The 27673-nt window shown below is 40.1% G+C and overlaps 1 protein-coding gene across 1 annotated transcript in view; it reads right to left on the reverse strand.

The window, feature by feature from the left end:
- LOC126259958 (voltage-dependent calcium channel subunit alpha-2/delta-3) overlaps nucleotides 1-27673 on the reverse strand; it is a 941077-nt gene that overhangs the window by 288822 nt on the left and 624582 nt on the right. Inside the window, exon 8 of the mRNA XM_049957069.1 lies at nucleotides 13182-13374. Within this exon, the coding sequence (XP_049813026.1) occupies nucleotides 13182-13374 (193 nt within the window). The remainder of the gene's footprint in view (nucleotides 1-13181; nucleotides 13375-27673) is intronic.

Raw genomic sequence — 27673 nt, forward strand, 5'->3', positions numbered from 1 at the left:
TCCACTGAAATTTGAGAAATTAATCAGACCTCAAGGATTTCAATGCAGCTCTGCCAACAAACCCTACTCCCACATCCTAGAAGGCATGAGTCGTGAGACCCCTAGACAATGTATGATACACAGTGGATACAGGCTACAAAGCCAATAGGAGAGGATAAAGGCAAACTTATTTCCAGCACCTTTAAGTAACCAGAACATATCAGCTAAGGGAGATAACCCCGAAAGAAAATCCTGGTCCTCCTAGGAGAGGGTTGAGCAGATGGCTGGAAACCAACTCTCAGAAAACACAGACTACTCCCAGTACCAAAACGAGCCTCAGAAACAGGACAGCCTCAAAGGTAAATGACAAGGCTATGAAAAAGGACAAACAAAAATGGATAAATGGACACACCAAAGTAGCAACCTGGAATGTGGGAGGAATTTCCCAAAAGGAGATAGAACTAGTAAATATACTAAATGACATGAATATCGATGCTGTAGCACTCATAGAAACTAAAAAGAAATTAAGAGGAAATAATTCTGTAGGGGATTACATTACATTCTATAGTGGTGTTGAACAACATAAAAGAGAAAGCAAAGGTGTAGTACTATTCCTGCATAAAAAATGGGAAAAAGACATTTAAGATTGTATGTACATAAGTGAAAGAACACTTACAGTCAGGCTGAAACTGATAAGGGCTAACGCCACCTTTATAAGCGTATATGCACCTGAAGAAGGAGAAAAGAAGCATCTGAAAGCTTCTATGAAGAACTACAGAAGACTCTGAGTAATTACAGTGCTACTGATCAGGTTATTATGTTGGATGATTTCAATGCCAAAATAGGAAATATCCCAGCAGCAAATTTATAGGTCTGTTTGAAGAACCAAAATGTAATGAAAATGGAAAATTATTAAGGGATTTTGCCACTTAAAACAATTTAAAAATCACCCTCACTTTAAAAAAAAAAGGGATATACACTAGTATACTTGGACCAGCAGAGTTCTTAGATCAATAATTGACTACATCTTAGTAAATGATAAGCTAGTGGGCCAAGTAAAGGATACAAGAGTTTATATTGGGCAAGATATAGGATCAGATAATTTCTTACTAATCTCCAGAATAGATCTTTTTACAAAATGGAAGAAAAAATTAAACAAGTAACAAACCACCAAGATCACAGCATTTATAAGGTATACTTGCTTGAAGAGGACAGAATCAGACACCTGTACCAAAGGAGATTAAATGAAGAACTAGCAAAATTCCAAACTAAAGACAATATAGAAGAAGAATGGCAAGCTTTGAAGAATACTGTATGCAGAATAGCAGGAGAAGCTCTTGGTAAAAAGCAAAGAATACAGAAAAGAAAAGGTCTAAAAATTTGGAATGAGGATATAATGAAAGCTGTCGAAGAAAAACAGGACGCATATATAAGATACTTAAGCAACCCCACTATTGAGAACAAACAATACTATAAGGAGAAAAGAAATAACGCTAAATGCATAGTAAGGAAAGCACATCAGGAACAATGGGATAGGTTTATTTCTAATATTGAACATGACATCCACGGAACACAACAAATGGCATATAATGTTTTAAAAACCTTCAACACAACAGAAAGAGAGAAGATACAAACAAATAGTACTGAAGAAGAACAGCTGATAAATCATTACAGCGAATAATACAGCACAAGAAACTGAGATTGAACAACTAGATGAGAAAGGATTACATGAAATACAGTCTGACAAATTAAAATCTGCACTAACATCACTTAAGAACAGAATGCAACAGGAAAAGACGACATTAATGGTGGATTATTTAAATATGGAGGAATGATGCTACACCAATGATGGCTACATCTCTTCAATGAATGTTGGAAGAAGAAGAATATTCCCAAAGACTGGAAAACAGCTAGAGTGATATCAATTTTTAAAAAAGGAGATAAAAACCTATGTAGTAATTACAGAGGAATAAGTTAACTCAGCAGACAAAGTGTATGGTAAGATTTGAAATACAAGACTTAAAAACTTAGCATAAGCAGTACTGCATGAGGAACAAATGGGTTTTAGGAAAAGACACTCCACAATAGATCCAGTTTTTATTCCACAGTAAATAACATAAAAACAGAGAGAGTATAATAAAGAAACACACATTGCTTTTATTGACTTTAAAAAGCTTTTGACACTGTCAATAGACAGAAACTTTGGGAAATAATGACAAATCATGGATATCCAAAGCATCTAGTAAATGCGGTAAAAAGTTTATATCAAGACACAAATATCACTCTAGATCTCAATGGTGAAATAACTAATGAGATACCAACTGACAAAGGGGTACGACAAGGTTGCTCCATCTCTTCAACTTTGTTCAACATCTACATTAATGAAATATTACATATATGGAAATCAGAATTTCAGAAAGGCATCAACCTAGACAGGAACATTCTTTTAAGTAATTTACTATTTGCTGATGCAGTGATCCTAGCAGATAATGAAGATGACTTTCAGAAAGAACTCTACTTGATAAAACAAATAAGTGCAAAATTTAACATGGAAGTTTCAAAAGAAAAAACTAAGACAATGGCCTTCATGGGGAAAGAACCAATCAGAACCAAATTAGTGATAGAGCAGAAGATTTTAGAGCAAGTAAACCACTTCAGTTACCTCTGATGTGAAATGACATAAGGCTACAGCAGAATATCAAAATTAAGATTACTAAATTCAGCCGGGTATGTGGAACAATTAACAAAAACTTAAAAACCAAAGCCAGGAAAGACATTCATATTAAATTTTACAAAACTGTTGCAGTTCCCACACTGCTATATGGAAGTAAGACCTGGGTGATTACCAAGAAGCAAGAAAGCCAGATTCAGGCATGAGAAATGAAATTCTTTAGAGGTGTTAAATGTTGCACAAGAGAAGACAGGCTAAGAAATCAAGATATTAGAGAAGAGCTGCAGCAAATGTTTAGCCTCAATGATAAAATTCGAGATTACAGAAGAAAATGGAATGAACAACTACAAAGAATGGAGAGTGAGAGACTTCCCTTAAAGGCAAGAAATTATAAGTGCCGTGGGAGAAGAGACAGAGGAAGACCCCGACAGAGATGGCTACCGTAACAGGCAATTCCTGCCTAATACCTGAAGAGAAGATGAGATGATATTCCTGTCATATCTCTGAATACTGACTGCTCCTCTTGGAAGACCCAGTATACCATACCAGGCATTATACGAACACTAAACACAAACAATAGTAATGCTTTTCAAAAACTTAGCTTCAGTTTCACACATTAGGATGAATGTGGGTTTTGCACACTGCCACACAGCATGAAGTTAGTGCCAACTAATGAGCTTGAAGTATTAAAGGTGATTAAAAGCCTCAAACGCAAAATGTCAGCTGGTGTAGATGATGTTCCAGTGTCACTTATAAACTGTGCTGCTTCACAAATTGAAAAGCCCTTGGCTCACCTTGTTAATTTAACATTCACTGAGGGTGAAGATAAAAATATCGAAAGTGAAATCTTTGTTCAAGTATTGAAGTAGGCATAAAGTTGAAAATTACCTATCCATTTCACTCCTCTCAGCATTCTCTAAAGTAAATGTGCCTTGCATGAGCTCCTCTGGACCCGTGGATGCCCATGTGAATGTTAAAAAAAATGGTTCAAATGGCTCTGAGCACTATGGGACTTAACATCTATGGTCATCAGTCCCCTAGAACTTAGAACTACTTAAACCTAACTAACCTAAGGACATCACACAGCACCCAGGCATCACGAGGCTGTGAATGTTCCCCAGAGCATAATGGTGCCGCCACCAGCTTGTCTCTGTCCTGCACTACAGGTGTCAAGGGGCTGCTGCCCTGGAAGAAGATGGATTCATGTGCTCCCATCAGCATGACAAAGAACGTATCAGGATTCTCAGGATTCATCAGACCATGCAATGCTCTACCACTGCACCAATGTCCTGTGCCGATGGTCACATTTCCATTTCAGTCATAACTGCTGATGTTGTGGTGTTAACATTGGCACCTGCATGGGTTGTTGGCTGCAGAGGCCCATCACTAGTAGTGTTCGGTGCACTGTGTGTTCAGACACACTTGTACTCTGCCCAGTATTAAAGTCTGACATTAGTTCCACCACAGTTTGCTGCCTGTCCTGTTTAACCAATCTGTCCAGCCTATGATGTCAGACATCTGCAACAAGAGGTGGCCGCCCAACCCCATGACATCCAGACATGGTTTCACCATGTGTTGAAGAAACTCACCACAGCACTTCTCAAGCACCCAACAAGTCGTGCAGTTTCCGAAATGCTCGTGCTGAGCCTGCAGGCCATCACAATCTGCCCTCGGTCAAACTTATATTGATCACGTGCCTTCCTCATTCTCCACACGGATAGCACATTCCATGACACTACATGTATCATGCATGTATCTGATTAGCAGTCATTCCTTGCCAGGTGATACTGCTGCTATTGTCTGGATGGGTTTATATCAATAGTAGGTCATTGGTCATAATGTTCTGGTTGATCAGTGTAGATTACAGGTGGTGGAGCTCACGTCAGTTCACATTAATCATACAATCATATATCTAAAAACAAAGAAGATGTGACTTGCCATACGAAAGTGCTGGCAGGTCGATAGATACACAAACAAACACAATCATACACACAAAATTCTAGCTTTCGCAACCAACGGTTGCTTCGTCAGGAAAGAGGAAGGGAGAGGGAAAGACGAAAGGATGTGGGTTTTAAGGGAGAGGGTAAGGAGTCATTCCAATCCTGGGAGCGGAAAGACTTACCTTAGGGGGAAAAAGGACAGGTATACACTCGCACACACACCCATATCCAACCACACATACACAGACACAAGCAGACATTTGTAAAGGCAAAGATATTCGGCCGAATCTCTTTGCCTTTACAAATGTCTGCTTGTGTCTGTGCATGTGAGGTTGGATATGGGTGTGTGTGCGAGTGTATACCTGTCCTTTTTCCCCCTAAGGTAAGTCTTTCCGCTCCCGGGATTGGAATGACTCCTTACCCTCTCCCTTAAAACCCACATCCTTTCGTCTTTCCCTCTCCCTCCCTCTTTCCTGATGAAGCAACCGTTGGTTGTGAAAGCTAGAATTTTGTGTGTATGATTGTGTTTGTTTGTGTATCTATCGACCTGCCAGCGCTTTCGTATGGTAAGTCACATCATCTTTGTTTTTAGATATATTTTTCCTGCGTGGAATGTTTCCCTCTATTATATTCTAATCAGATTTATATCTGATGCAAGGTAAGTCAAAATAGATGTACCCCATAGCAGTGTGTTAGCCCTCCCTTCTATTCCTTATGATACGTACACCTCAGACGCTGCAGTCACGATCATGTTTGCATATGACACTAGTGTAACAGAGAATGATATGAAGGAACCTCTGTCCACTACAACTAATAAAGTCCTTAAGTCCTTGCATTCATGGTTCAATGCCAGAAAGCTGGGCCTAAATGTACAGAAAACATACTATATACAATTTGGGGAGATGAGTCAAATCCAAGCTCTCCATCTGCCACTGGGTGGATATTAGTTAGAAATGGTACAATGCTCAGAACTTTTACGAATGTATGTTGACCAAGACAAACTGGAAAGAGCATGTAACTAATCTCTCCCAAAAATGTTTTGCATGTTTTGCTCTGAGAATTATTTCTAAAGTTTGCTCCTCAGATAGAATATGGGTTATTTTTGTTACTTTCAGTCCCTAGTTTTCTGGAGTAAAACTAAAAGTTGATCAAACAAAATTTTTAAATTATAGAAATTACAGCTTTGCTAGGGCTCACTGCAAATCCCTATTCAAAAAATTATGTTTGTGTACTGTACCAGCTTTCTACAAATACAAATGTGAGTTGAGGACAAAAAAGACATGTGAGCCACTTTGGTGCCATTCTCTATAACATGCTGCCAACATACATAAATAAGTTGGAGACAAAAATGGCTTTTAGATCAGAGTTAAAATAATATCTTGTTGAACAGTGTTTTTACAATGTGAATGAATGTGTTAGCTTATAGGATTACTAGGCCTTCATTCACTGTTGGGTTCTTTTGATTCTGTTAACTGATGACCATCAGTGCTGTGTTTGTCTTTGCAGAGAACATTTCTGCTGTTGGTTTTCTGTTTCCTCCGTTTCAGACGCAGTGTGATACACCTCTGTTGAGAAGGATCTTGTGCTAGCCTAATAATGATGATTATAGTGTTGGCAGGTTTTCATGTGCTTGTGCTTTATACTTCTTAGCAGTGCTACACAATGCGCTCACATGTTTTATTTCTTGAGGGGGGTTTTAAATCAAAGATTCACGATCCACCTACATCATTGACTGACTTATTGTATATTTTGTACTTTTCTGCACTGTTAAGTAAATTTGTTCATATGTACTCACTTTTCCTGTAGTTTTTTTTATTTTTCTTTTTCATTTGTTTACTTACTGTGCATGTTGTACTCACAATGTAGACAATGTATTTTAAGATTCCCTTCCAATCATGAACAAGAGAGAGGTGGCTACTCCATTATTAATACACAGGACTCGAATTTGAGAGGACCAGGGTTTATACCCCGTCTGGCCATCCTGACTTGAGGTTTCCCAAGGTTTCCCCTGTAACTAAGGTGAATACTGGAAAGGTTCATTTTATCAATCCATTGCCAATTTCCTGCCCCATCGTCACCTTACTCTATCCTATTTTGACATGTCTGATAATATTGTACTAAATGGTCTATGGACGAATAAATAAAAAAATAAAATTTACATACCCAGTGATTGTGTGTATGTATGAAGTTATATGGGCACCCAACCCTGTCTTCTACGTGCTTCACATTTTTGGTAAGGCAGAGTACATGAACGGCTGTAGTCAGCAGTATGAGTTAACCTCCTGAAGGCAGAGCCACTGCATTTTGCAGATGTGAGTTCACCTCCCAATGATGCTTCATTGCTGGAAACTCCTGCCCTCAATCTCCACTTGTCTCTGCCCTATACCTACCTACATCAATGTCCCCACACCATTAACTGTACTCAGATTATTTCTTTTCTCTTTTAGTTAGGTTTGTTATCTATGGATCTTCACCTGCTCGTTTAGTGCAACACACAGTATGCTACCTTGAGAGACAGGAAGTGTGCTAGATTTGGTTCAAATCCTTGTGGCCAATTCCAGCACTCATCCATGTCGTTGCTGGGCTTGTCCCCACTTTCAAACTCAGAAAATATGATACACAAACAGTGAAAATATGATAGCACACACAACAAAGTTTACATGACTTACAATTATGTGGTGCACTTTTCTTCCCTCCCTTGGCCAAAACCTGAATGAAGCCTCTACCACATGGGGTACACACTAATGAAAAGAATAAGAAAATACATGTATGGATTCTTATTCATAGTGTTCTCTGAGAAGTCTCTTTCTATTTGTCTGTAAAATGGAGAGCATGCAGTACTTGTGTTGGAGAAAGTAGCCATTCCCAGGAGAATGCAACAACTGCTGTACATAAAACAGTTCCTGTCTATTTGTGTATTGTTGCATATGCTGATTTACATGGATTCTGTTCATGTGAGATTCTTTTGTTCACCACATCAGTATCTAATTCTGCATAATGTTAACATATTCAGTGGACAATAAACACTCCCTGGACACGTCTGCACAATGTGTTCCCACTGATTTAAAAGGTGCATTGTGGAAGAGTCAGTAAAACTTTGTGAAATAGGCTGTAGTGCTCTCTGTGACATATTGGGGTAGATACTGTGGAGGCACTTCTGCTCGCTCTTCAGTTTGCAGACGCATTACATAGTGGGTCATCACCTCAGATCATCGGTTACATTCCCCCTAGGATTTTACATTATCAAATTACTGAAAGTGACATAGTATGTAAGTTGCATTAAAATCATAGTGGATTTACTGCCCTTTCATCTTACAAAATTTTAAGTATTTTATAAGATGTTGCAGCAGTACACCTGGGAGAATCTTACTGAGACTGATAGTGGCTGCAGAAGCCTATACATTTACAAAGTTTATTTATATAGCTTTCTTGTGCCCTCTCCTTTTTGTTGTTTGAGTATCATGGCAAGTTTCCATTCTTATTATCATTAATTCAAGATAACATCAATTTTCAGGTGTCAGACTCTTAAATGCTTAATGCTAATAACTCCGCTACCATGACTGAGAACGGTGTTATAATGTTTAAGGCATTGGTCCTACATTTAGATGAAATGAGCTTTAAGTCCTATCTAATTGTGTGAATTTAGGTTTCCTGTACCTTCTCTAGATACTTTAAGGCTGGCTGTTCCAGCTCGAATGCCCAGGTGTTCACGGGAACAGGTGGGCAGGGGTGGGCAAAAAGTTCACACAAGGGCAGTCAGGCAGCTGGGTCGTAATGTATGCAATCATACTGCCCTGACTGGCCGAGTAGATGCAGGCAGTGATGGCAAAGTGGTTTCTGCATGTGCTGAGCTGATGCAATAGGGTCATCTGGTAGGTACCGTATACTACAACTGGCCTGTTGGTGAGCTAAGCTTGCAGTAAGTTTCCTCTGGCATTGTCATGAACAAAGATTCACATTCTCATCACTCTTCATTTCCTTAATTCCATTATCAGACAGTAAATAGCTAATAAAAGATATTATATACTGAAACAACCTTACGGCAGGCACAATAAGTAAATTTCAGGGCATATTATGTGCCACCAAAAAGTAAATCTACATATATATTCTGCCAGCCATTGTAAACTGAATGAAGGGATGGAATTTCATACCATTATAATCATTCCCCTTGCTGTTGCACTCACAAATGGGCTTAGGGGAAAATGTTTGCCTGTGTACCTCTGTACAATCATTAAACTACCTTATTTTGTGCACACTTCTGTATATGTAGGGCAACCACAGCTGAAATTTCCTTTGATTTGAATAAACTAAGACCACTGCAACTGTTAGAATTCTCTATTGGAGAACACGACCGGTTTCACATATTCAGGGGCTTCGTATAAAAAGATTAAGGTTCTATTTAAGCTGGATTAAGCCATTCCCAACATTTATATCCAGGAATTTAAAACTCCTGTCTCATGAATGATCAATGCTTCCTCCCAGGGCTGTCTACAGTAGAGGTTGGTGATGGCTTTAACCCCAAATACATTTTACCATAGACACTTTCGTGAGCCAAAAGTTTTAAGTATCTGGATATAAATGTTGGAAATGGCTTTATCCGGTTTAAATAGAACCTTACTCTTTTGACTTGAAGCACCTGAAGATGCAAATTTAACTTGCGAAACCGGTCATGTTCTCCAATAATGACTTCTAATAATCACAGTGGTCTTATTTATTGAAATCCCTTATTTTTTCCTTATACAGTATGAATGATGGATGCAGCTGCATCATTCTTCAGTCTGTCACAAATTTTGGTCCTTTAAACTTCCTCAATAGCATTCAGTGAAAAAAATCATCCTTTTCCCTCCAAGGATTCCTGTCCCAGCTCACAGAACAGTTCTCTAACACTCTCACACTGACTGATCCAAACAGTAAAAAAATCTACATCTACATACATATTCTGTAAGCCACGATTTGATGCATGGCAGAGTGTACCTTGTACCACTGCTAGTCATTCCCTCTCCTTTTCCACTCACAAATAGAGTCAGAGGAAAATGACTGACTACAAGCTTGTTTATAAGCACTGATCTGTGCAATCCTATCTTCACCATAATTACACGGGATGTATGTTGGTGACAGTAGGGTTTTTCTGCAGTCTGTCACAAACACCAGTTCTCTAAGGTTTCTCAATAGTGTTTCACATAAAGAACATCTTCTCCCTCAAAATATTCCCATTTGAGTTCTCAGAGCATTTTCATAAAACTTGCATGTCAGACAAACCTACCAGTAACAAATCAAGCAGCATGCCACTCAATTGATTTTTTTTTTTTTTTAATCTGGCCTGCTGGGAATCTCAAACACTTGAGAAGCACTCAAGAATGGGTTGTGCAAGTTTTCTGCACACAGTATCATTTATGAATGAGTTACATTTTCCTACAATTCTCCCAAAAAACTGAAGTCTACCCTTCCCCTTCCCGACAATCAACATTTTTCTAATGTTATGGTTGGAAATTTAATTGAAGTAACTGTGTCAAGCAACACACCTATTCACCTGCATTCACTTTCATTCTCACACATTTATAGCAATCTGCCATTCATAAAAACAAATAAAAATTCTGTTTAAGTTTTCATACAGACACTCAGAGACAACACTTTCCCATATACTGCAGCACAGCAGCAGGTTGCTGCTCACCCTATCCTTCAGACTGTTTACATATACAGAGAATAAGAGCAGTTTTAGTACACTTCCATGGGACTCTCATGACAATACCTTTGCCTTCAATGAACACTCACCATCCAGGACAATATACTGGGTTCTATTACCTAAAAGTCTTTGGGCCATTCACATATCTGACAACCTACTCTGTATGCTCAGTCCTTTGAGCGCTGTGTGGCACTGTGTCCAATGCTTTTCCGAAATCTACGAATATGGAATATGCCTCTTGCCCATCATCCATCAGTTGCAGGATATTGTACTAGAACAGGGCACGCCATGTTTCATGAAAGCAACGCTTTCTAAATCCAAGCTGACTTATGAATAGAAGCTTTCCTCTCCCAAGAAAATTTATTACATTCAAACTTATTATGTACTCAAGAATTCTGCAGCAAACTGATGTTAAAGACATTGGTATGTGACTTGGGGGGTTCATTCTTTTTACCCTTCTTATATACAAGAATTACCTGTGCTTTTTCCAGCCACTTAAGATTCCCCAATGGCTGGGAAATTAATGATAAATGCAGGCTAAGTAAGGGCCAATGCTAAAGAGTACTCTCTGTAAAAGCACTTTGGAACAGCATCTAGGCCTCACAACTTCTTTGTTTCTAACTCTTTCAGCTGTTTCTCAACATTAGGAATGCCTATTTCTATGTCCTCCATACGAGGGTTTGTGTGGTTGTTAAATAATGGTATATCTGTCTGATCCTCCTGCATAAATGATTTTCTAAACATGAAATTTAATGCCTGAGAATTGAATCAATGTCTTCCTTTAATTTGAACTAGTTGGGAATCCCTAACACTTAAACGTTACTCAGGAATGACTCATGTTCTGCATGTGATAATTTAGAGCACCAAAAAATATTTACAGACAGTCTACAAGAGGAAAACTGAGGAGAGACATAAAAAAAAGGTAGATAAGAAATACAACTCAATTTTAAATCTTTCTTTCTTGGCAGTGTGAAGGGATGTTTCATACTAATGCTGGTTGATATCAGTCCAAATTCAAGTGAAAGGAATCAATGGATATTTTGGTAATTAAAATGTTCTGTGTCAAAACAAGAGAATTTTAACCACAGCTGATGGTTTGAATGAATTACGTAATAAATTTGTGCAACAATAAGAATGTTTGAAATACAAAAATTTAGGAACAGAAAAGCAAAGAAAATTATCAGAACCAACAAAATGTGAGATCTGTCTGGAACATTACCGTAAAGAAAAAAACTGGGGGGTATAATCCAAACCATCCCTCCGGTATTGGGACAGGGTTAAATTATTTAAAACAAGTGCCCATGAATTTCAACAGACTTTCCCTCACTTACTAAAAATCAAAGGGAAAAACTAATACACACTATAGTCTAAAATATTCAGTTTTCCTTCACAGAGGCCAGTGCCAAGAGTCTTGCCGCATTGTTAACACCGGTTCCCATCAGATCAATGAAGTTAAGTGCTGTCGAGCCGGGCTAGCACTTGGATGGGTGACCATCCGGTCTGCCGAGCACTGTTGGCAAACGGGGTGCACTCAGCCCTTGTGACGCAAACTGGGGAACTATTTGATTGAGAAGTAGCAGCTCCAGCCTCATAAACTGACATATGGCAATAAGAATGGTGTGCTGACCACATGCCCCTCCATATCTGCATCTACTGATGCCCGTGGGCTGAGGATGACACAGCAGTCAGTCAATACTGTTGGGCCTTCATGGCCTGTTTGGGCGGATTTTAGTTTAGTTTTTTTCACAGAGGCCCCCCAGGTTTATGGACAACACACAAAAGATTAAAATCTTGTGATAACTTTGACCCTGTAAAAAGTAAGGATACTCAGAGACAAATCACTTAGAGATTCCTGAGATTCTTTCACAGATAACCGGAGGACAAGTGTCTTCTAACCGATACAGTTATATTTCATCCAGGTAACATTACTCCCATCAAATTTCATTATAAGACAGAGCCTGCATTTATTGTAGAAGGGCTCAAGTGCCAAATATTAATTTTTGCCTACAATTAAACCTCCTGCTAGGTTGCTGAGGGTGGGGTACTACTGTTTTTCAGGCTCTTAGAGTGGTGTCACATCAGGTATTGTTTTCCACATTCATAAGTCATGAAATTATCACACCATATTTTATTATTTTTTAATACATTAAATTGTTTGAAATCACTACCTTAAGTGATGTACTTCCTAAAACATACTTAATCTGTCAGGAAACTAAATACACATGTGTTCTGTTGTGTGAGCTTTATGGAAAGAAGAATTAAACACAGATTTCATCATTTTTGATAGACATTCAGTGTGTTATTTATGGCTATTAGTCACTGAAAACATGATCTGCACTGCAGTGGGTTTGGGACATAGTTTCAGAATTAAAGGTATACTATGTTGCTGCACCGTGTATTCCCACTTGATGGAATGATCATTAAGTCACTGCAACAGTCTTCCTGCTCTCTTCACACACCATATTGCATTACATATTCACCTCCTCTACTTGCAATTGACATTTCAGCCTTGTAATTAGGAGCACACCATTTCTATTAAGCTTCTGACAGGTTGATAAAACACATTTACAAATCTCACTGATTATGTCCGTTGGATTCTAGCCATCACTCATAGCTTTATCGACCATTAAAATGTTGCTTATCTTTCAAACCACTGTAGTAGCTTATTTTCAGTTTTTCACAGTCATTTACCACAATTTTATCAATAACTGTGCTGTTAGAATCATTGGACAATATCTTATTAATATGTAGTTGTTTTGAAAAGACAGAAAGCACATAAAATGAACAACATTTTCAATGGAACAGCTTACTCATTATGAAATACATCTACTTGTGAGTTTCACTACAATTACAAGTTACGAGTTTATATGTGTATTACCTTGTGTATTACCTTTTAAAAATGTATTACCTTTATTTTCACATGCCATCCAATGCATTTCTTCAGCATTAGAAGAATCAGCGCCTATTAAATATGTGAATACTCGCACAGGCATATGTGGGAAGTTATAATGCTTGAATATTTCACGATATTTATCTGGTGGTCCATCTGTTATCAACATTATTGCCTGATTACACTGGCAGCCTAATGAACTTTTGTTGTACTGCAAAAGAAAAGCAATTTTTTTTATTGATGATCTTCAATACATGATCTGTAATGACAAAAAAAGGCTAACATATATGTGTGTCAACTGTAATAAAGTTTTTCTACTAACAAGCAAGTTATTTAAGTTCACAACAATAAAACGACACACACTGTCAAACCATTAATCTTTTCAATGTCAGAAACAACGAGAAAACAGGTAAGATATAGTTTATGTAGCGGTATGACAAAATGATTAATGAAGTTTTTAATGACATAATCACACGCTCATTTCATAATGTCGTAACCAATTCCAAGCAGTGGTCATTTCCAGACTATCAACAGATTAAAGCAGGAGACAAAGAACGGTTATAGAATTTATAAAATCTGCAAAGTAACTATCTACCTAATGACAAAAAATAACAAAATTGTACCTATAAGCACATGCTGCAAGTGGGGACATAATGTTCCAAAGGCAACAATAGATAGAGGTCAAGGGGTGTTACAAGTGGAGTGAAGGTCTCTCCTTGTCTACTTTTACATGTCGATATCCTCAAAAGGAACAGCTACTCTGGCCTATTTTATGGTTACATTCATTAGAGTGATGTGACATAACTTTTCACTCAGGTAACAATAGATAAGGGTCAAGGGGTGCTACAGGTGAAGTGAAGGTCTCTCTCTCCTTGTCTATTTGTACATGCCGATATCCTTGAAAGGGACAGCTACTGTGGTCTATTTTATAGTTACATAAATTAGAGTAATGTAACATGGCAGAAACAGTAATACGTCCAGACATTATATCTTTGTCAAGGGTTTAGAGTGGGATCTTTAACAACCTGCCCCTACAACAAGGGCAAGAAATAAATAATTAAACCTAAGAAAACAAAATATAGGCCTAAATTAAAAATATGACTATCTTTGAAGCTTCCCTAAAGGTCTTTCCTCTTCCATAAATTAGGAAAAATTAGGAACTTTGACCACTTATAACATAAACAGGCCATTGATTGATCCCTTGTAACCGAAACTATCATTTTACACTGATGAGCCAAAATATTATGACCATATGCTTAATAGCTTGTTTGTCTGTCTTTGGAATGAAACATGTCACCGAGTCTGCGTATCAGGGGCCAGACAGTTTGCTGGTAGGTTTGTGGCATTAAATGTCTATGCACAGGTCATGTAATTTGCGTAAATAACGGGACACTGATTTGCATACATGGCAATGGTGCCTGATAGCGACACAGATGGGTTCCATAGGATTTACATCAGGTGAATCTGGTCAGCAAGACATCAATGTGAGGTCACCATAATGCTCCTCAAACCATTGTAACAAAGTTATGGCTCTGAAACAAAGACAATCATGCTGCTGAAAGATGACATCACCATCGGGAAGATGTCAAGCATGAAGGTATGTAGGTTGTCCACAACTATCAGCATGTCTTAGATTACTTCCAGAGGTCCCATGCAAGTGCAACAAATGTTTCCCATTGTATAATAATACTCCCACCAGCCTCCATCCATGGTAGGCTGCATGTTTTGAGCCTCTGTTCACCTTGATGATGGCGTTCACAGAGAAACCATCAGTCTAATGCAGCAGAAATGTGATTCGCATGAAGAGGCAGCACATTTCCATTGATCAATGGCTGAATCCCAATGGTCTAGTGGTAATTGCAATTGTAACTGACAATGTTGTTGCTCAACCTGTGAAAACATAGGGGTGGCTGCTGCAGAGCTCCATGTTTAATAACGTACAATGAATGGTGTGCATGCACCAGCATTGCACTCTTTCATCAGAGATGTTATATATCACCATCTATTCTATTTTACAGAGAAGACAAGCCTCCGAACCCTATGCACTGTGAAGAGCTGTCGTAATCCAACCATTTAGCACCTAGTGGTAGTTTCACTGTCCTTCAATGTCTTTCTGTAAATGCTCATGACAGTAGCATGTGAACATTCGACCATGTTCACTGTTTTTGAGATATTTGTTCACAGGCTCTGCGTAACAACAATCTGCACTTTGCCACAGTTAATTATCTGAATGGATTTCCCCATTACCTGCCCGCATCTTTGCTAGGGTGATCTCCCATCCATGTCTGCTCTGCTTACTATTTTTTATTACTGCGTCACATGCCCGCAACACCACCAGGTGGCATCCAACTTCGCAGTGGGCAGTGGTCATAATGTTTTGGTTTATAAGTATACAATCTGTCAGTATTTCTTACGGAATAGGGCATAATGCTCATTGTACCTAGGTCTCAGTTTTTAAATTATTTATCAAATGGCAGTGTCAGCCGCACAAGAATATGTATCTACATCTACACTCTGCAAACCACTGTAAAGTTCAAAATGGCTCTGAGCACTATGGGACTTAACTGCTGTGGTTATCAGTCCCCTAGAACTTAGAACTACTTAAACCTAACTAACCTAAGGACATCACACACATCCATGCCCGAGGCAGGATTCGAACCTGCGACCGTAGCAGTCGCACGGTTCCGGACTGCGCGCCTAGAACCGCGAGACCACCGCGGCCGGCCACTGTAAAGTATATGGCACAATGTCCTCTCTTTCGTTCTATGTACTAGTTTCTTCCCATTTCATTTTTGTATGGAGTGTGTGAAGAAATATTCCTCAAATGCCTCTCTGCATGTAATTAATCTAGTCTTGGGAGCAATAGATAAGAAGTTGCAGTAGCCTATAGACATAGATTCCTCACTTAATCTTGAAACTTTGTTCAGTCAACTTTTGTTGGACTGCTTATGTCCATTTTCAATGCCTCACTGTTCAGGTTTCTCTGTATATCCAATGACACTAGTTAAACAAACCTTTGAACATTCATGCAGCCTTTCTTTGTATATCTTTAGTAACCTCTCTGAGTGCAATTTTGTATGCATCTAAAACACTTGATCAGCATTTTATGATGGGTTGCATGTGACTTTCAGAAGACAAGAAAACATTTTCATTGGTGGGTTCATATTTCGGTTGTCATGTATGATAATAACACTCATTTTAACATTCTCTGGAACACTTCTTTCTTTGAGGGTTACAATCTCTTAGAATGAAGCTTGCTGAATTCCAAAGGAGTTATTTTTTAACTAATGAGTGTGGCATCCAGCACACACCTCGATTATGATTAAGGAAATTAAACACATCATATTTAATTGATAAGTTAGATTCCATTGTATCTTTAACTGGAAGGGGAAATTCTACACCCTCCCCCCAACCTCAGCTCTCTCCAGTTAAGATCAAGCAAACATAATTCATTCAGACAGGATTGTTCGATTCCTCCGTGAGGAAGTACTCTAATGGATGTGAAATCAATAAAAATATTACAAGAGCATACTCGGGACTTAATTAAGGGAGGGGTCAATTGCCGTATTCAATTCAAGTAGCCGAAAATTGTTCTTTTACTTGCCATAGCAATTTTTCAAATGAAATAAAAAAATGTCCAGTTTCTCATTATATTCTTCCAGCTTACGTAGAAATAATAATCGGACTCTAATTTAACGGAATCTAAGGAAACAAAGTAAGGGGAAAAATGACATTCGGTATTCAACATAAAGGATATGATTATTCTAACATAAACGGAGGACGAGAATATGAGCATGTTTGGTAATTATGGCATCGTAGCTGAATTCAGAAAAAAATAACATTACTGCATCACGACAAAACTATGGCGAACCAGGCGCGCGTCAGTCGATTGTTTCCTTGTTTCCGATGATATTATCATACTAGCAACGATCATTACAATAACAATTTTGAGACGATTAAATGCTAATCTTATTAAGCAACACGTTAATTTTAAATTTTATACACTTCTGCATGCAATCGAACCAATAGTGGACACATTTTTTACATTTTTTGTTGGTAGCCTATCTCAAAAACAGGGTTTTGGTAGAATTCAAGTGTCTTGAGGTGGTGGAATCGCTGTCCACGCATTCTTTGTTTGATATAAGGAACAAAATGCAATTTAGACTATTAATCAAGTGATACGTAATTGAGATATTAGTGCGAAGCTTTTCTCCTCAAAGAATCAATTGTACTTTTTCATTGTTATTGTCTTGATGAATGATGCGACGTTTTCAGTTGTCTTTACACATTTCATCGATGGTAGAGGCAAACAGCATTTACAATTAACTGTTCTTCAGTCATTTAAAGCAATGGTTACATGTCTAGTGCAGCCAAAGAAATAACACATTTTCTTAAAGCCTAATTTACACGACTACACTCGGTTGCAATGAACTGCTCTATCAGCTACAGTGCACGCGCGCAGCGCGTTTGCGCAACTCGTCGGTGAAACAAACACTTTCGGCTGTTTCAACTTGGGCGACATTAGTGGCATGTTTTGAGGAAATGTGTGTCCCTAGAGTGTAGACAAACTGAAATATGAAGTGGGGAACGGAGAAATGTTCGCTTTTTGGATATCTACTCTTTGCATATGTGTTTGTGGGATTTCAGTTATGCTGATTACAAAAATAAGCAATATACACTCCTGGAAATTGAAATAAGAACACCGTGAATTCATTCTCCCAGGAAGGGGAAACTTTATTGACACATTCCTGGGGTCAGATACATCACATGATCACACTGACAGAACCACAGGCACATAGACACAGGCAACAGAGCATGCACAATGTCGGCACTAGTACAGTGTATATCCACCTTTCGCAGCAATGCAGGCTGCTATTCTCCCATGGAGACGATCGTAGAGATGCTGGATGTAGTCCTGTGGAACGGCTTGCCATGCCATTTCCACCTGGCGCCTCAGTTGGACCAGCGTTCGTGCTGGACGTGCAGACCGCGTGAGACGACGCTTCATCCAGTCCCAAACATGCTCAATGGGGGACAGATCCGGAGATCTTGCTGGCCAGGGTAGTTGACTTACACCTTCTAGAGCACGTTGGGTGGCACGGGATACATGCGGACGTGCATTGTCCTGTTGGAACAGCAAGTTCCCTTGCCGGTCTAGGAATGGTAGTACGATGGGTTCGATGACGGTTTGGATGTACTGTGCACTATTCAGTGTCCCCTCGACGATCACCAGTGGTGTAAGGCCAGTGTAGGAGATCGCTCCCCACACCATGATGCCGGGTGTTGGCCCTGTGTGCCTCGGTCGTATGCAGTCCTGATTGTGGCGCTCACCTGCACGGCGCCAAACACGCATACGACCATCATTGGCACCAAGGCAGAAGCGACTCTCATCGCTGAAGACGACACGTCTCCATTCGTCCCTCCATTCACGCCTGTCGCGACACCACTGGAGGCGGGCTGCACGATGTTGGGGCGTGAGCGGAAGACGGCCTAACGGTGTGCGGGACCGTAGCCCAGCTTCATGGAGACGGTTGCGAATGGTCCTCGCCGATACCCCAGGAGCAACAGTGTCCCTAATTTGCTGGGAAGTGGCGGTGCGGTCCCCTACGGCACTGCGTAGGATCCTACGGTCTTGGCGTGCATCCGTGCGTCGCTGCGGTCCGGTCCCAGGTCGACGGGCACGTGCACCTTCCGCCGACCACTGGCGACAACATCGTTGTACTGTGGAGACCTCACGCCCCACGTGTTGAGCAATTCGGCGGTACGTCCACCCGGCCTCCCGCATGCCCACTATACGCCCTCGCTCAAAGTCCGTCAACTGCACATACGGTTCACGTCCACGCTGTCGCGGCATGCTACCAGTGTTAAAGACTGCGATGGAGCTCCGTATGCCACGGCAAACTGGCTGACACTGACGGCGGCGGTGCACAAATGCTGCGCAGCTAGCGCCATTCGACGGCCAACACCGCGGTTCCTGGTGTGTCCGCTGTGCCGTGCGTGTGATCATTGCTTGTACAGCCCTCTCGCAGTGTCCGGAGCAAGTATGGTGGGTCTGACACACCGGTGTCAATGTGTTCTTTTTTCCATTTCCAGGAGTGTATATCGCTGCTCCTCAGACCTGCACGTGCGATCAGAACAAGGATAGTTTGACAATATCTGAGCTACAGGGCAAAATGTATTGAATCAGGTTCACATATACAAGCAAATGTAATCCTAGCTGTGGAAATGCCCTCGTCTACAAGACTAAAATCCCATAGTTCGAGTTGGCCGTCTCTCTCTCTCTCTCTCTCTCTCTCTCTCTCTCTCTCTCTTGACAGGAGGGAAGGCTACAAAAATCAAGAAGGTGCATTCTTTATTTAATATTTATCCATTTGAAACGTCGCTGAAGTGCTCCCCATTGACATATGTTTGAATTTTGAAACATTGCAGCTGTACAAATCTATCTTCAAGAGAGTAGTTTGCAAACCATTCTCTTCTTAATGCGGCCTGCTTCTAATAATTACTGCCGTTAATATTTATTACTGTTAATGTTAATAATTATTGGTGTTAATGAAAAAGCGTCATCACCAACTAAAACCGCATCTCATAGCGTGCCGAGTGTTCTCGAGTGTAATGCACGCAATGTGATATGTAATTTCAGTTCTGGCGGCAGTGTTCATGCATTAGAGTATCTTTATTCATTATCGGATATTTAAAAGAAACGTGAAGAGATCTGGTGACATTCCAAGGTATTTAAAAGAACTTCTTGTGTCTTCCATTATAAATTATTTCAGCAAAATGGTTCAAATGGCTCTGAGCACTATGGGACTCAACTGCTGTGGTCATTAGTCCCCTAGAACTTAGAACTACTTAAACCTAACTAACCTAAGGACATCACACACATCCATGCCCGAGGCAGGATTCGAACCTGCGACCGTAGCAGTCGCACGGTTCCGGACTGCGCGCCTAGAACCGCGAGACCACCGCGGCCGGCATTTCAGCAAGGATGCTGATCAATCGAGCTGACGTCTTTTCTTCATCCAGTCACGAACTGAAACACCTTTCTTATTTTTTCCTTATGCAGCAACAAACTTTAACTCCATCACAACTCGTGCGACGTGCAGCTGCAAAAACATTCCTTTCAGACACGACTCAGGAACCCACAAAACTACGAAACTGAAGTATATACTCGTTTTGCCGTGTCTACAGTCGAATATGAAACCATTTGCGTGCAACTCATTCCACACAACGAGTGGCGCAACCCAATGTGGTCGTGTAAACTAGAAGTGGTGATTTTAGTTGATCTTTGAAGACCGGAACAGTTGATTGCAACCTAAACGGTACCTAGATGGTCAATAATATTGCATAATAATAGATGTTCTCCTTGGAAATTGGTTCAGATGGCTCTGAGCACAATGGGACTTAACTTCTGAGGTCATCAGTCCCCTAGAACTTAGAACTACTTAAACCTAACTAACCTAAGGATATCACACACATCCATGCCCAAGGCAGGATTCGAACCTGCCACCGTAGCGGTCGCGCGGTTCCAGACTGTAGCGCCTAGTACCGCTCGGCCACTTCGGCCGGCGTTCTCCTTAGACTGCTCAATAATATAGTGCAGGAATATTAAAGATTCTGCTCTTGTGATAATTACTCTATTTTGCTGTAAGCAGAAAAGAAAGATGGACGAAAAATTGAGTAAACGAGCGTCAAAGATCATTCATGAGAGCGTATTGAGAGAACTGATGGTGAACGAAATAAGAAAGATTACCGTACCAGATTCATAACTTTTTATGCGTTGTTGGTCCAAAATTTGATAGGCCTACATTAAAAATGGAGCAGCGCCATGTCCCCACACATGGGTACATTGCCCCCCACCCCCCCTACCGCACCAAGAAAGTCGAGGAGTACGATATTGTTATTCGTTACAAAACTTCTTACGCACTTCTAGAAGTGATTTCCCTTGACTCCGCCAAACATTTCATTTAGCCAAATGTAGTACTACGTGGCTGAACGCAACGAAACAGTAGTACGGCTTTATCAATTGCTGTATAACCGTTTGTTTGTTGTTTTAAGCATGTAAGTAATGTTCGTGTAACAAATATTGAGTGGGTAGCCATCAGTTCTTTAGGCGTGATCGATTTGAAAACTGACTAACTCATTAACCGGTACATCAAAAATGGCAATTTTAGAGCCTTGCCCCCCTTGCCCCCCCCCCCCCCCCCCCCTATGGCTGGTAAAATTTCTGCCGACGCCTACACCCGATCACCAAGAACCAAAATACAGGTACTAGAATGAGAGACGTAATTCCACCAAGTCAGTGTTTACCTGTTGCGCTACAATACCTTGCTACTGAGAATTCATTCGAAGATTTAAAGTGCAGTTTCAGCTTAAAGTATTTGGGACAGAGTTAAACAAGTCATGCAACAATAATCTAAGCACTAAACGATTATATTCGGGTAGGTAATGTATACACACACATCAATATCCTTATATTCTTTTACTCATAATTTTGTTCTGTTTGTTGTTGTGGTCTTCAGTCCTGGGACTGGTTTGATGCAGCTCTCGATGCTACTCTATCCTGTGCAAGCTTCTTCATCTCCCAGTACCTACTGCAACCTACATCCTTCTGAATCTGCTTAGTGTATTCATATCTTGGTCTACCTCTACGATTTTTACCCTCCACGCTGCCCTCAAATGGTAAATTTGTGATCCCTTGATGCCTCAAAACATGTCCTACCAACCGATCCCTTCTTCTAGTCAAGTTGTGCCACAAACTTCTCTTCTCCCCAATCCTATTCAACACCTCCTCATTAGTTATGTGATCTACCCATCTAATCTTCAGAATTCTTCTGTAGCACCACATTTCGAAAGCTTCTATTCTCTTCTTGTCCAAACTAGTTATCGTCCATGTTTCACTTCCATACATGGCTACACTCGATACAAATACTTTCAGAAACGACTTCCTGACACTTAAGTCTATACTCGACGTTAACAAATTTCTCTTCTTCAGAAACGATTTCCTTGCCATTGCCAGTCTACATTTTATATCCTCTCTACTTCGACCATCATCAGTTATTTTACTCCCTAAATAGCAAAACTCCTTTACTACTTTAAGTGTCTCATTTCCTAATCTAATTCCCTCAGCATCACCCGATTTAATTTGACTACATTCCATTATCCTCGTTTTGCTTTTGTTGATGTTCATCTTATATCCTCCTTTCAAGACACTGTCCATTCCGTTCAACTGCTCTTCCAAGTCCTTTGCTGTCTCTGACAGAATTACAATGTCATCGGCGAACCTCAAAGTTTTTACTTCTTCTCCATTAATTTTAATACCTACTCCGAATTTTTCTTTTGCTTCCTTTACTGCTTGCTCAATATACAGATTGAATAACATCGGGGAGAGGCTACAACCCTGTCTCACTTCCTTCCCAACAACTGCTTCCCTTTCATGTCCCTCGACTCTTATAACTGCCATCTGGTTTCTGTACAAATTGTAAATAGCCTTTCGCTCCCTGTATTTTACCCCTACCACCTTCAGAATTTGAAAGAGAGTATTCTAGTTAACATTGTCAAAAGCTTTCTCTAAGTCTACAAATGCTAGAAACGTAGGTTTGCCTTTTCTTAATCTTTCTTCTAAGATAAGTCGTAAGGTCAGTATTGCCTCACGTGTTCCAACATTTCTACGGAATCCAAACTGATCTTCCCCGAGGTCCGCTTCTACCAGTTTTTCCATTCGTCTGTAAAGAATTCGGGTTAGTATTTTGCAGCTGTGACTTATTAAACTGATAGTTCGGTAATTTTCACATCTGTCAACACCTGCTTTCTTTGGGATTGGAGTTATTATATTCTTCTTGAAGTCTGTGGGTATTTCGCCTGTCTCATACATCTTGCTCACCAGATGGTAGAGTTTTGTCATGACTGGCTCTCCCAAGGCCGTCAGTAGTTCTAATGGAATGTTGTCTACTCCCGGGACCTTGTTTCGACTCAGGTCTTTCAGTGCTCTGTCAAACTCTTCACGCAGTATCTTATCTCCCATTTCGTCTTCATCTACATCCTCTTCCATTTCCATAATATTGTCCTCAAGCACATCGCCCTTGTATAAACCCTCTATATACTCCTTCCACCTTTCTGCCTTCGCTTCTTTGCTTAGAACTGGGTTTCCATCTGAGTTCTTGATATTCATACAAGTGGTTCTCTTCTCTCCAAAGGTCTCTTTAATTTTCCTGTAGGCAGTATCTATCTCACCCCTAGTGAGACAAGCCTCTACATCCTTACATTTGTCCTCTAGCCATCCCTGCTTAGCCATTTTGCACTTCCTGGCGATCTCATTTTTGAGACGTTTGTATTCCTTTTTGCCTGCTTCATTTACTGCATTTTTATATTTTCTCCTTTCATCAATTAAATTCAATATTTCTTCTGTTACCCAAGGATTTCTATTAGCCCTCGTCTTTTTACCTACTTCATCCTCTGCTGCCTTCACTACTTCATCCCTCAAAGCTACCCATTCTTCTTCTACTGTATTTCTTTCCCCCATTCCTGTCAATTGTTCCCTTATGCTCTCCCTGAAACTCTCTACAACCTTTGGTTCTTTCAGTTTATTCAGGTCCCATCTCCTTAAATTCCCACCTTTTTGCAGTTTCTTCAGTTTCAATCTGCAGTTCATAACCAATAGATTGTGGTCAGAATCCACATCTGCCCCTGGAAATGTCTTACAATTTAAAACCTGGTTCCTAAATATCTGTCTTACCATTATATAATCTATCTGATACCTATTAGTATCTCCAGGATTCTTCCAGGTATACAACCTTCTTTTATGATTCTTGAACCAAGTGTTAAACACTTCTACCGCTAATTAACTTTTTAAAAAAACATCGTCCTTTCACGGTCCTTACCCTATTTTGTGAGTAGCAAATCATACGATTCATTCTTGACATTTCTGTTTTTGTGCGCTAACATTCCAAAACACCGGCAATCAGAGAGACTACCGTACATATGTATTTCGATGCACTCCATCATGACGCTCTTTTGTCTTGTTTCGAACTCATTTTCAACACAACGAATAGTAAACACAATGATAGCCACATATTTAACACTGCAGAGCGCAAGAGACTGGCAAGGATATTGTCAATACCGCCCACAAACGGCACAATATTTCCACGCAGCCCAATGTATTTCAATAGTTTTTGAAGTTGTCAGTGTTATTGTGCAACCTCTCAATCTCACAATATTATCTAGGAGGCGCTTTAGATTCCGGCCGGCACGAATAATCTGAATTTCGTTTGCTGTTACAGATTTCGTGCTTCCTCGGTCGAATCCATCGGGAACGGATGTTTTTCACAGCTAAATATTCATGCAAAACTGAATGTAGGCTACTGTAGTCTTCGATATGCCAAACGGCCCTGTATCTCATGCAAGTCACACATCAGTCTTGTTGCGTACAGCATCTGCGATTTTTGGAGTATTTTGGCTGAGGTACTATAATCAATTGTAGATTCTTCGACCAAAAAACGGTGCCCAGTTTTTGCAAGGAAGCACAAGACACACGGCCGATCACTCACTATTGACAAGGAGTCATCCAGCCTCAGTCAACTGTCCCCTTTTTAACCGTGTCTTTATCGGTATTTTATCCATGATTTTAACTAGTTATTCTGTTGTGCCTCGTCGGGATTTTTCGACGGGGTTTTCTGAAGCTCATCTTATCGGGGTTACCTTTCAATTCTTGTGGAGGAAGGGAACTTGGTTTTCCGTTTTATTGTTATTTTATAACAGATTTTCATCGTGCTCGTCGGCATATCGTAAATGCAAAGGCGCTGATGACCTTACTGTTTAGCGCCCAAAGCCATAAATTATCGTCACACCCGTCTACAAAAAGGGTAGCAAGAATTATACAAAAAAAGCTTCCGTCAAATATACTTGACATGTATTTGTTGTAGAATCTTACAAAATGTTCTGAGCTCAAAAGTAACGGGGTTTCTTGGACAGAATGACCTCCTCCATTTCAACCAACGTGGATTTCGAAAACATCGATCATGTGAAACACAAGTCGCACTTTTCTCGCATGGGATCCTGATAGCAGCCAGGTAGGTGCAGAATTTCTCGATTTCAGAAAAGCATTTTACTCAGTACAACATCTACGCATACCCGTATGGGTATCAAGTGAAATATGTGACTTGACTGAGGATTTTTTGATAGAGAGGAAGCAGCATGTTATCCTGAATGGAGTCATCGTCCGATGCAGAAGTAACTTCGGTAAGTGTTTTCGGACCCTTGCTTTTCATGCTGTATATTAATTACCATGCAGACAATATTAATAGTAACCTCAAACTTTTTGCAGATGATACAATTACCTATAATGAAAGGAGCTGTATAAATACTCAGTCAGCTCTCGATAAGGTTTCAAAGTGGTGCAACTTGCTTTAAATGTTCAAAAACGTAAAAATGTTCGCATCACAAAACGCAAAAAGTAATATGCTATGACAACAGTACCGACAAGTCACAGTTTGAATTGGTCAACTTATACGAATACCTGTTGTAACACTTTGTAGAAATACACAGTTCGTTCAGAAAGTTCCGAGACTTATTTTATTCCTGGCGTGTAACACACGCCAGTACCTTCAAGCAACAATGTGCATTCGATCAGTCAGTTGTGAGTAGGCATTGTTCAGCAGCAGGCGTACCACTGCAGTGTGAAATTGAGCAACATCTCTAAAACAAGTGTTTGAAGACATTCTCCAGAATGTTTTGAAGTAGAGAAAGTGTGTACAAAATTAAGTGGACGCATGCTGCAACCTGATTGAAATGCAAAACGCGAACAGTTTTATCCTGAACAAATTGTCACGAGTGGAAAGACAGTGTTATCAATACAACCCTGCCAGAAAACGACAAAGTACAGAAACGCTGAGGAACGTCAACGCTATTACGACATAACTGACACTTAAAACAACGTGACACACATGTTGAACAACATCGAAAGGAGGAATTTTCTGAGAGTTTTACGTGCATGTATGAAAGTTCTGTGCGTTGTATTTCAGTGTGGAGAACTATGTTTGATACCTGAAGCATTAAAGCCACCATCTTAACGTTTCTCATTTTTTTAAAATCTAGTCTCTAAAGTTTTTGTCGGGGTATGAAACTATCACAAAGAGCAGTCGTAAGTGAAAGAGGGGGCAGACTGCGGTTCATTAGTTCAATACTAGGAAAATGCAATCAGTCTAGAAAGGAGACTGCATACAAAACACTCCTCCCTACCCATCCTAGGGTATTGCTCAATGTGTGGGAGCATATTGAACGTATACAGAGGAGAGCAGGACGAATGCTCGCCGGTTTGTTTTAACTGTGGGAGAGTATCACAGACATGCAGAGGAAACTGAACTGTCAGAAACATTGAGACAGGGTCTGTCCATCCCGAGAAATCCTGCTTGCAAAGTTCCGAGAACTGGCTTTAAATGAGGAGTATATTAGAACCCCTTACATATCGCTCCCGCAGGTATCTTGATGATGAGATTACATTAATTACGGCATGCACAGAGGCATTTAAACATCGCACAGAGGCATTTAAATAGTCATTCGTCGCGTGCTGCTTACGTGAATGAAACGGGAAGAAGCCCTAATAATTGGTTCAATGGCAAGTAACCTGTGGTTTGCAGAGTGTGGGTGTGTATGTAGATGTAGATGCTGTTGTGTACGTCACGTCAGCGGGCAACTTTCCTTGCTGAAAGTCCTTCTAACCGTGAAGTGACGATTCTCTCAGCTTAGCTAGAAATTACCCTTTCAGAACACAGATTGACAGGGTGAACAGTGCATACAAACTCCATAGCCCCGCTTACGATTGAATACATTATGCGCTCTATCGAACTGAACTGAGGATGCAGGTTTATTTTTATCTCCGTTAGCGATTTTCCTCGGCCAAAAGATTATCGAGAACGATGTTTCGATCAAAAACCACAAACAATTCAATCCATGAGGCGTTGCAAAATTGTTTTTGGGTGGTTTATGTTGTGCTGTTATACACTAACAAGGGGACCAGCCTACTCGTCATTACCGATTATATCCAAACTTACGGTATACGCACGTCTTGGGCAGAAGTGAAATTGATCGTATTCAGAGATCCAGATGGCCAGAGGTTTAGAAAAAATTGCATTTTTGACGTGTATCGGGCTAGACATGATCATTTTGTGTCAGCGGGCTCGGCGAACGACACAACGGAAAGAGTACAGAACGGTAATCCGAAGGTCGTGGGGTTGAGTCCATATACAGCAACGTCCTTATTTACAATTTTTACATTACAATGCAAATAGACAGAAATAATGGTCAATATATTATCTTTATTAATATTTTAGTACAAGACATGAAAAGGAAAGGCAACAGCAAATTTGAGATTGCAAATAAATTTGCCGCAAGGTACCGTGAGACATACACGGCAATGTCGCATACAAAATTAGGTAGTTTACCTTTATTATTTTGCATCTGATGATTTACGCTTGCTGGATCCGTTGTGAAAATAGGGGAGTCAGTCATTTTCTCGG

The sequence above is a fragment of the Schistocerca nitens genome, chromosome 5, assembly GCF_023898315.1.
Source record: "Schistocerca nitens isolate TAMUIC-IGC-003100 chromosome 5, iqSchNite1.1, whole genome shotgun sequence".
NCBI classification, from domain to species: Eukaryota; Metazoa; Arthropoda; class Insecta; order Orthoptera; family Acrididae; genus Schistocerca; species Schistocerca nitens.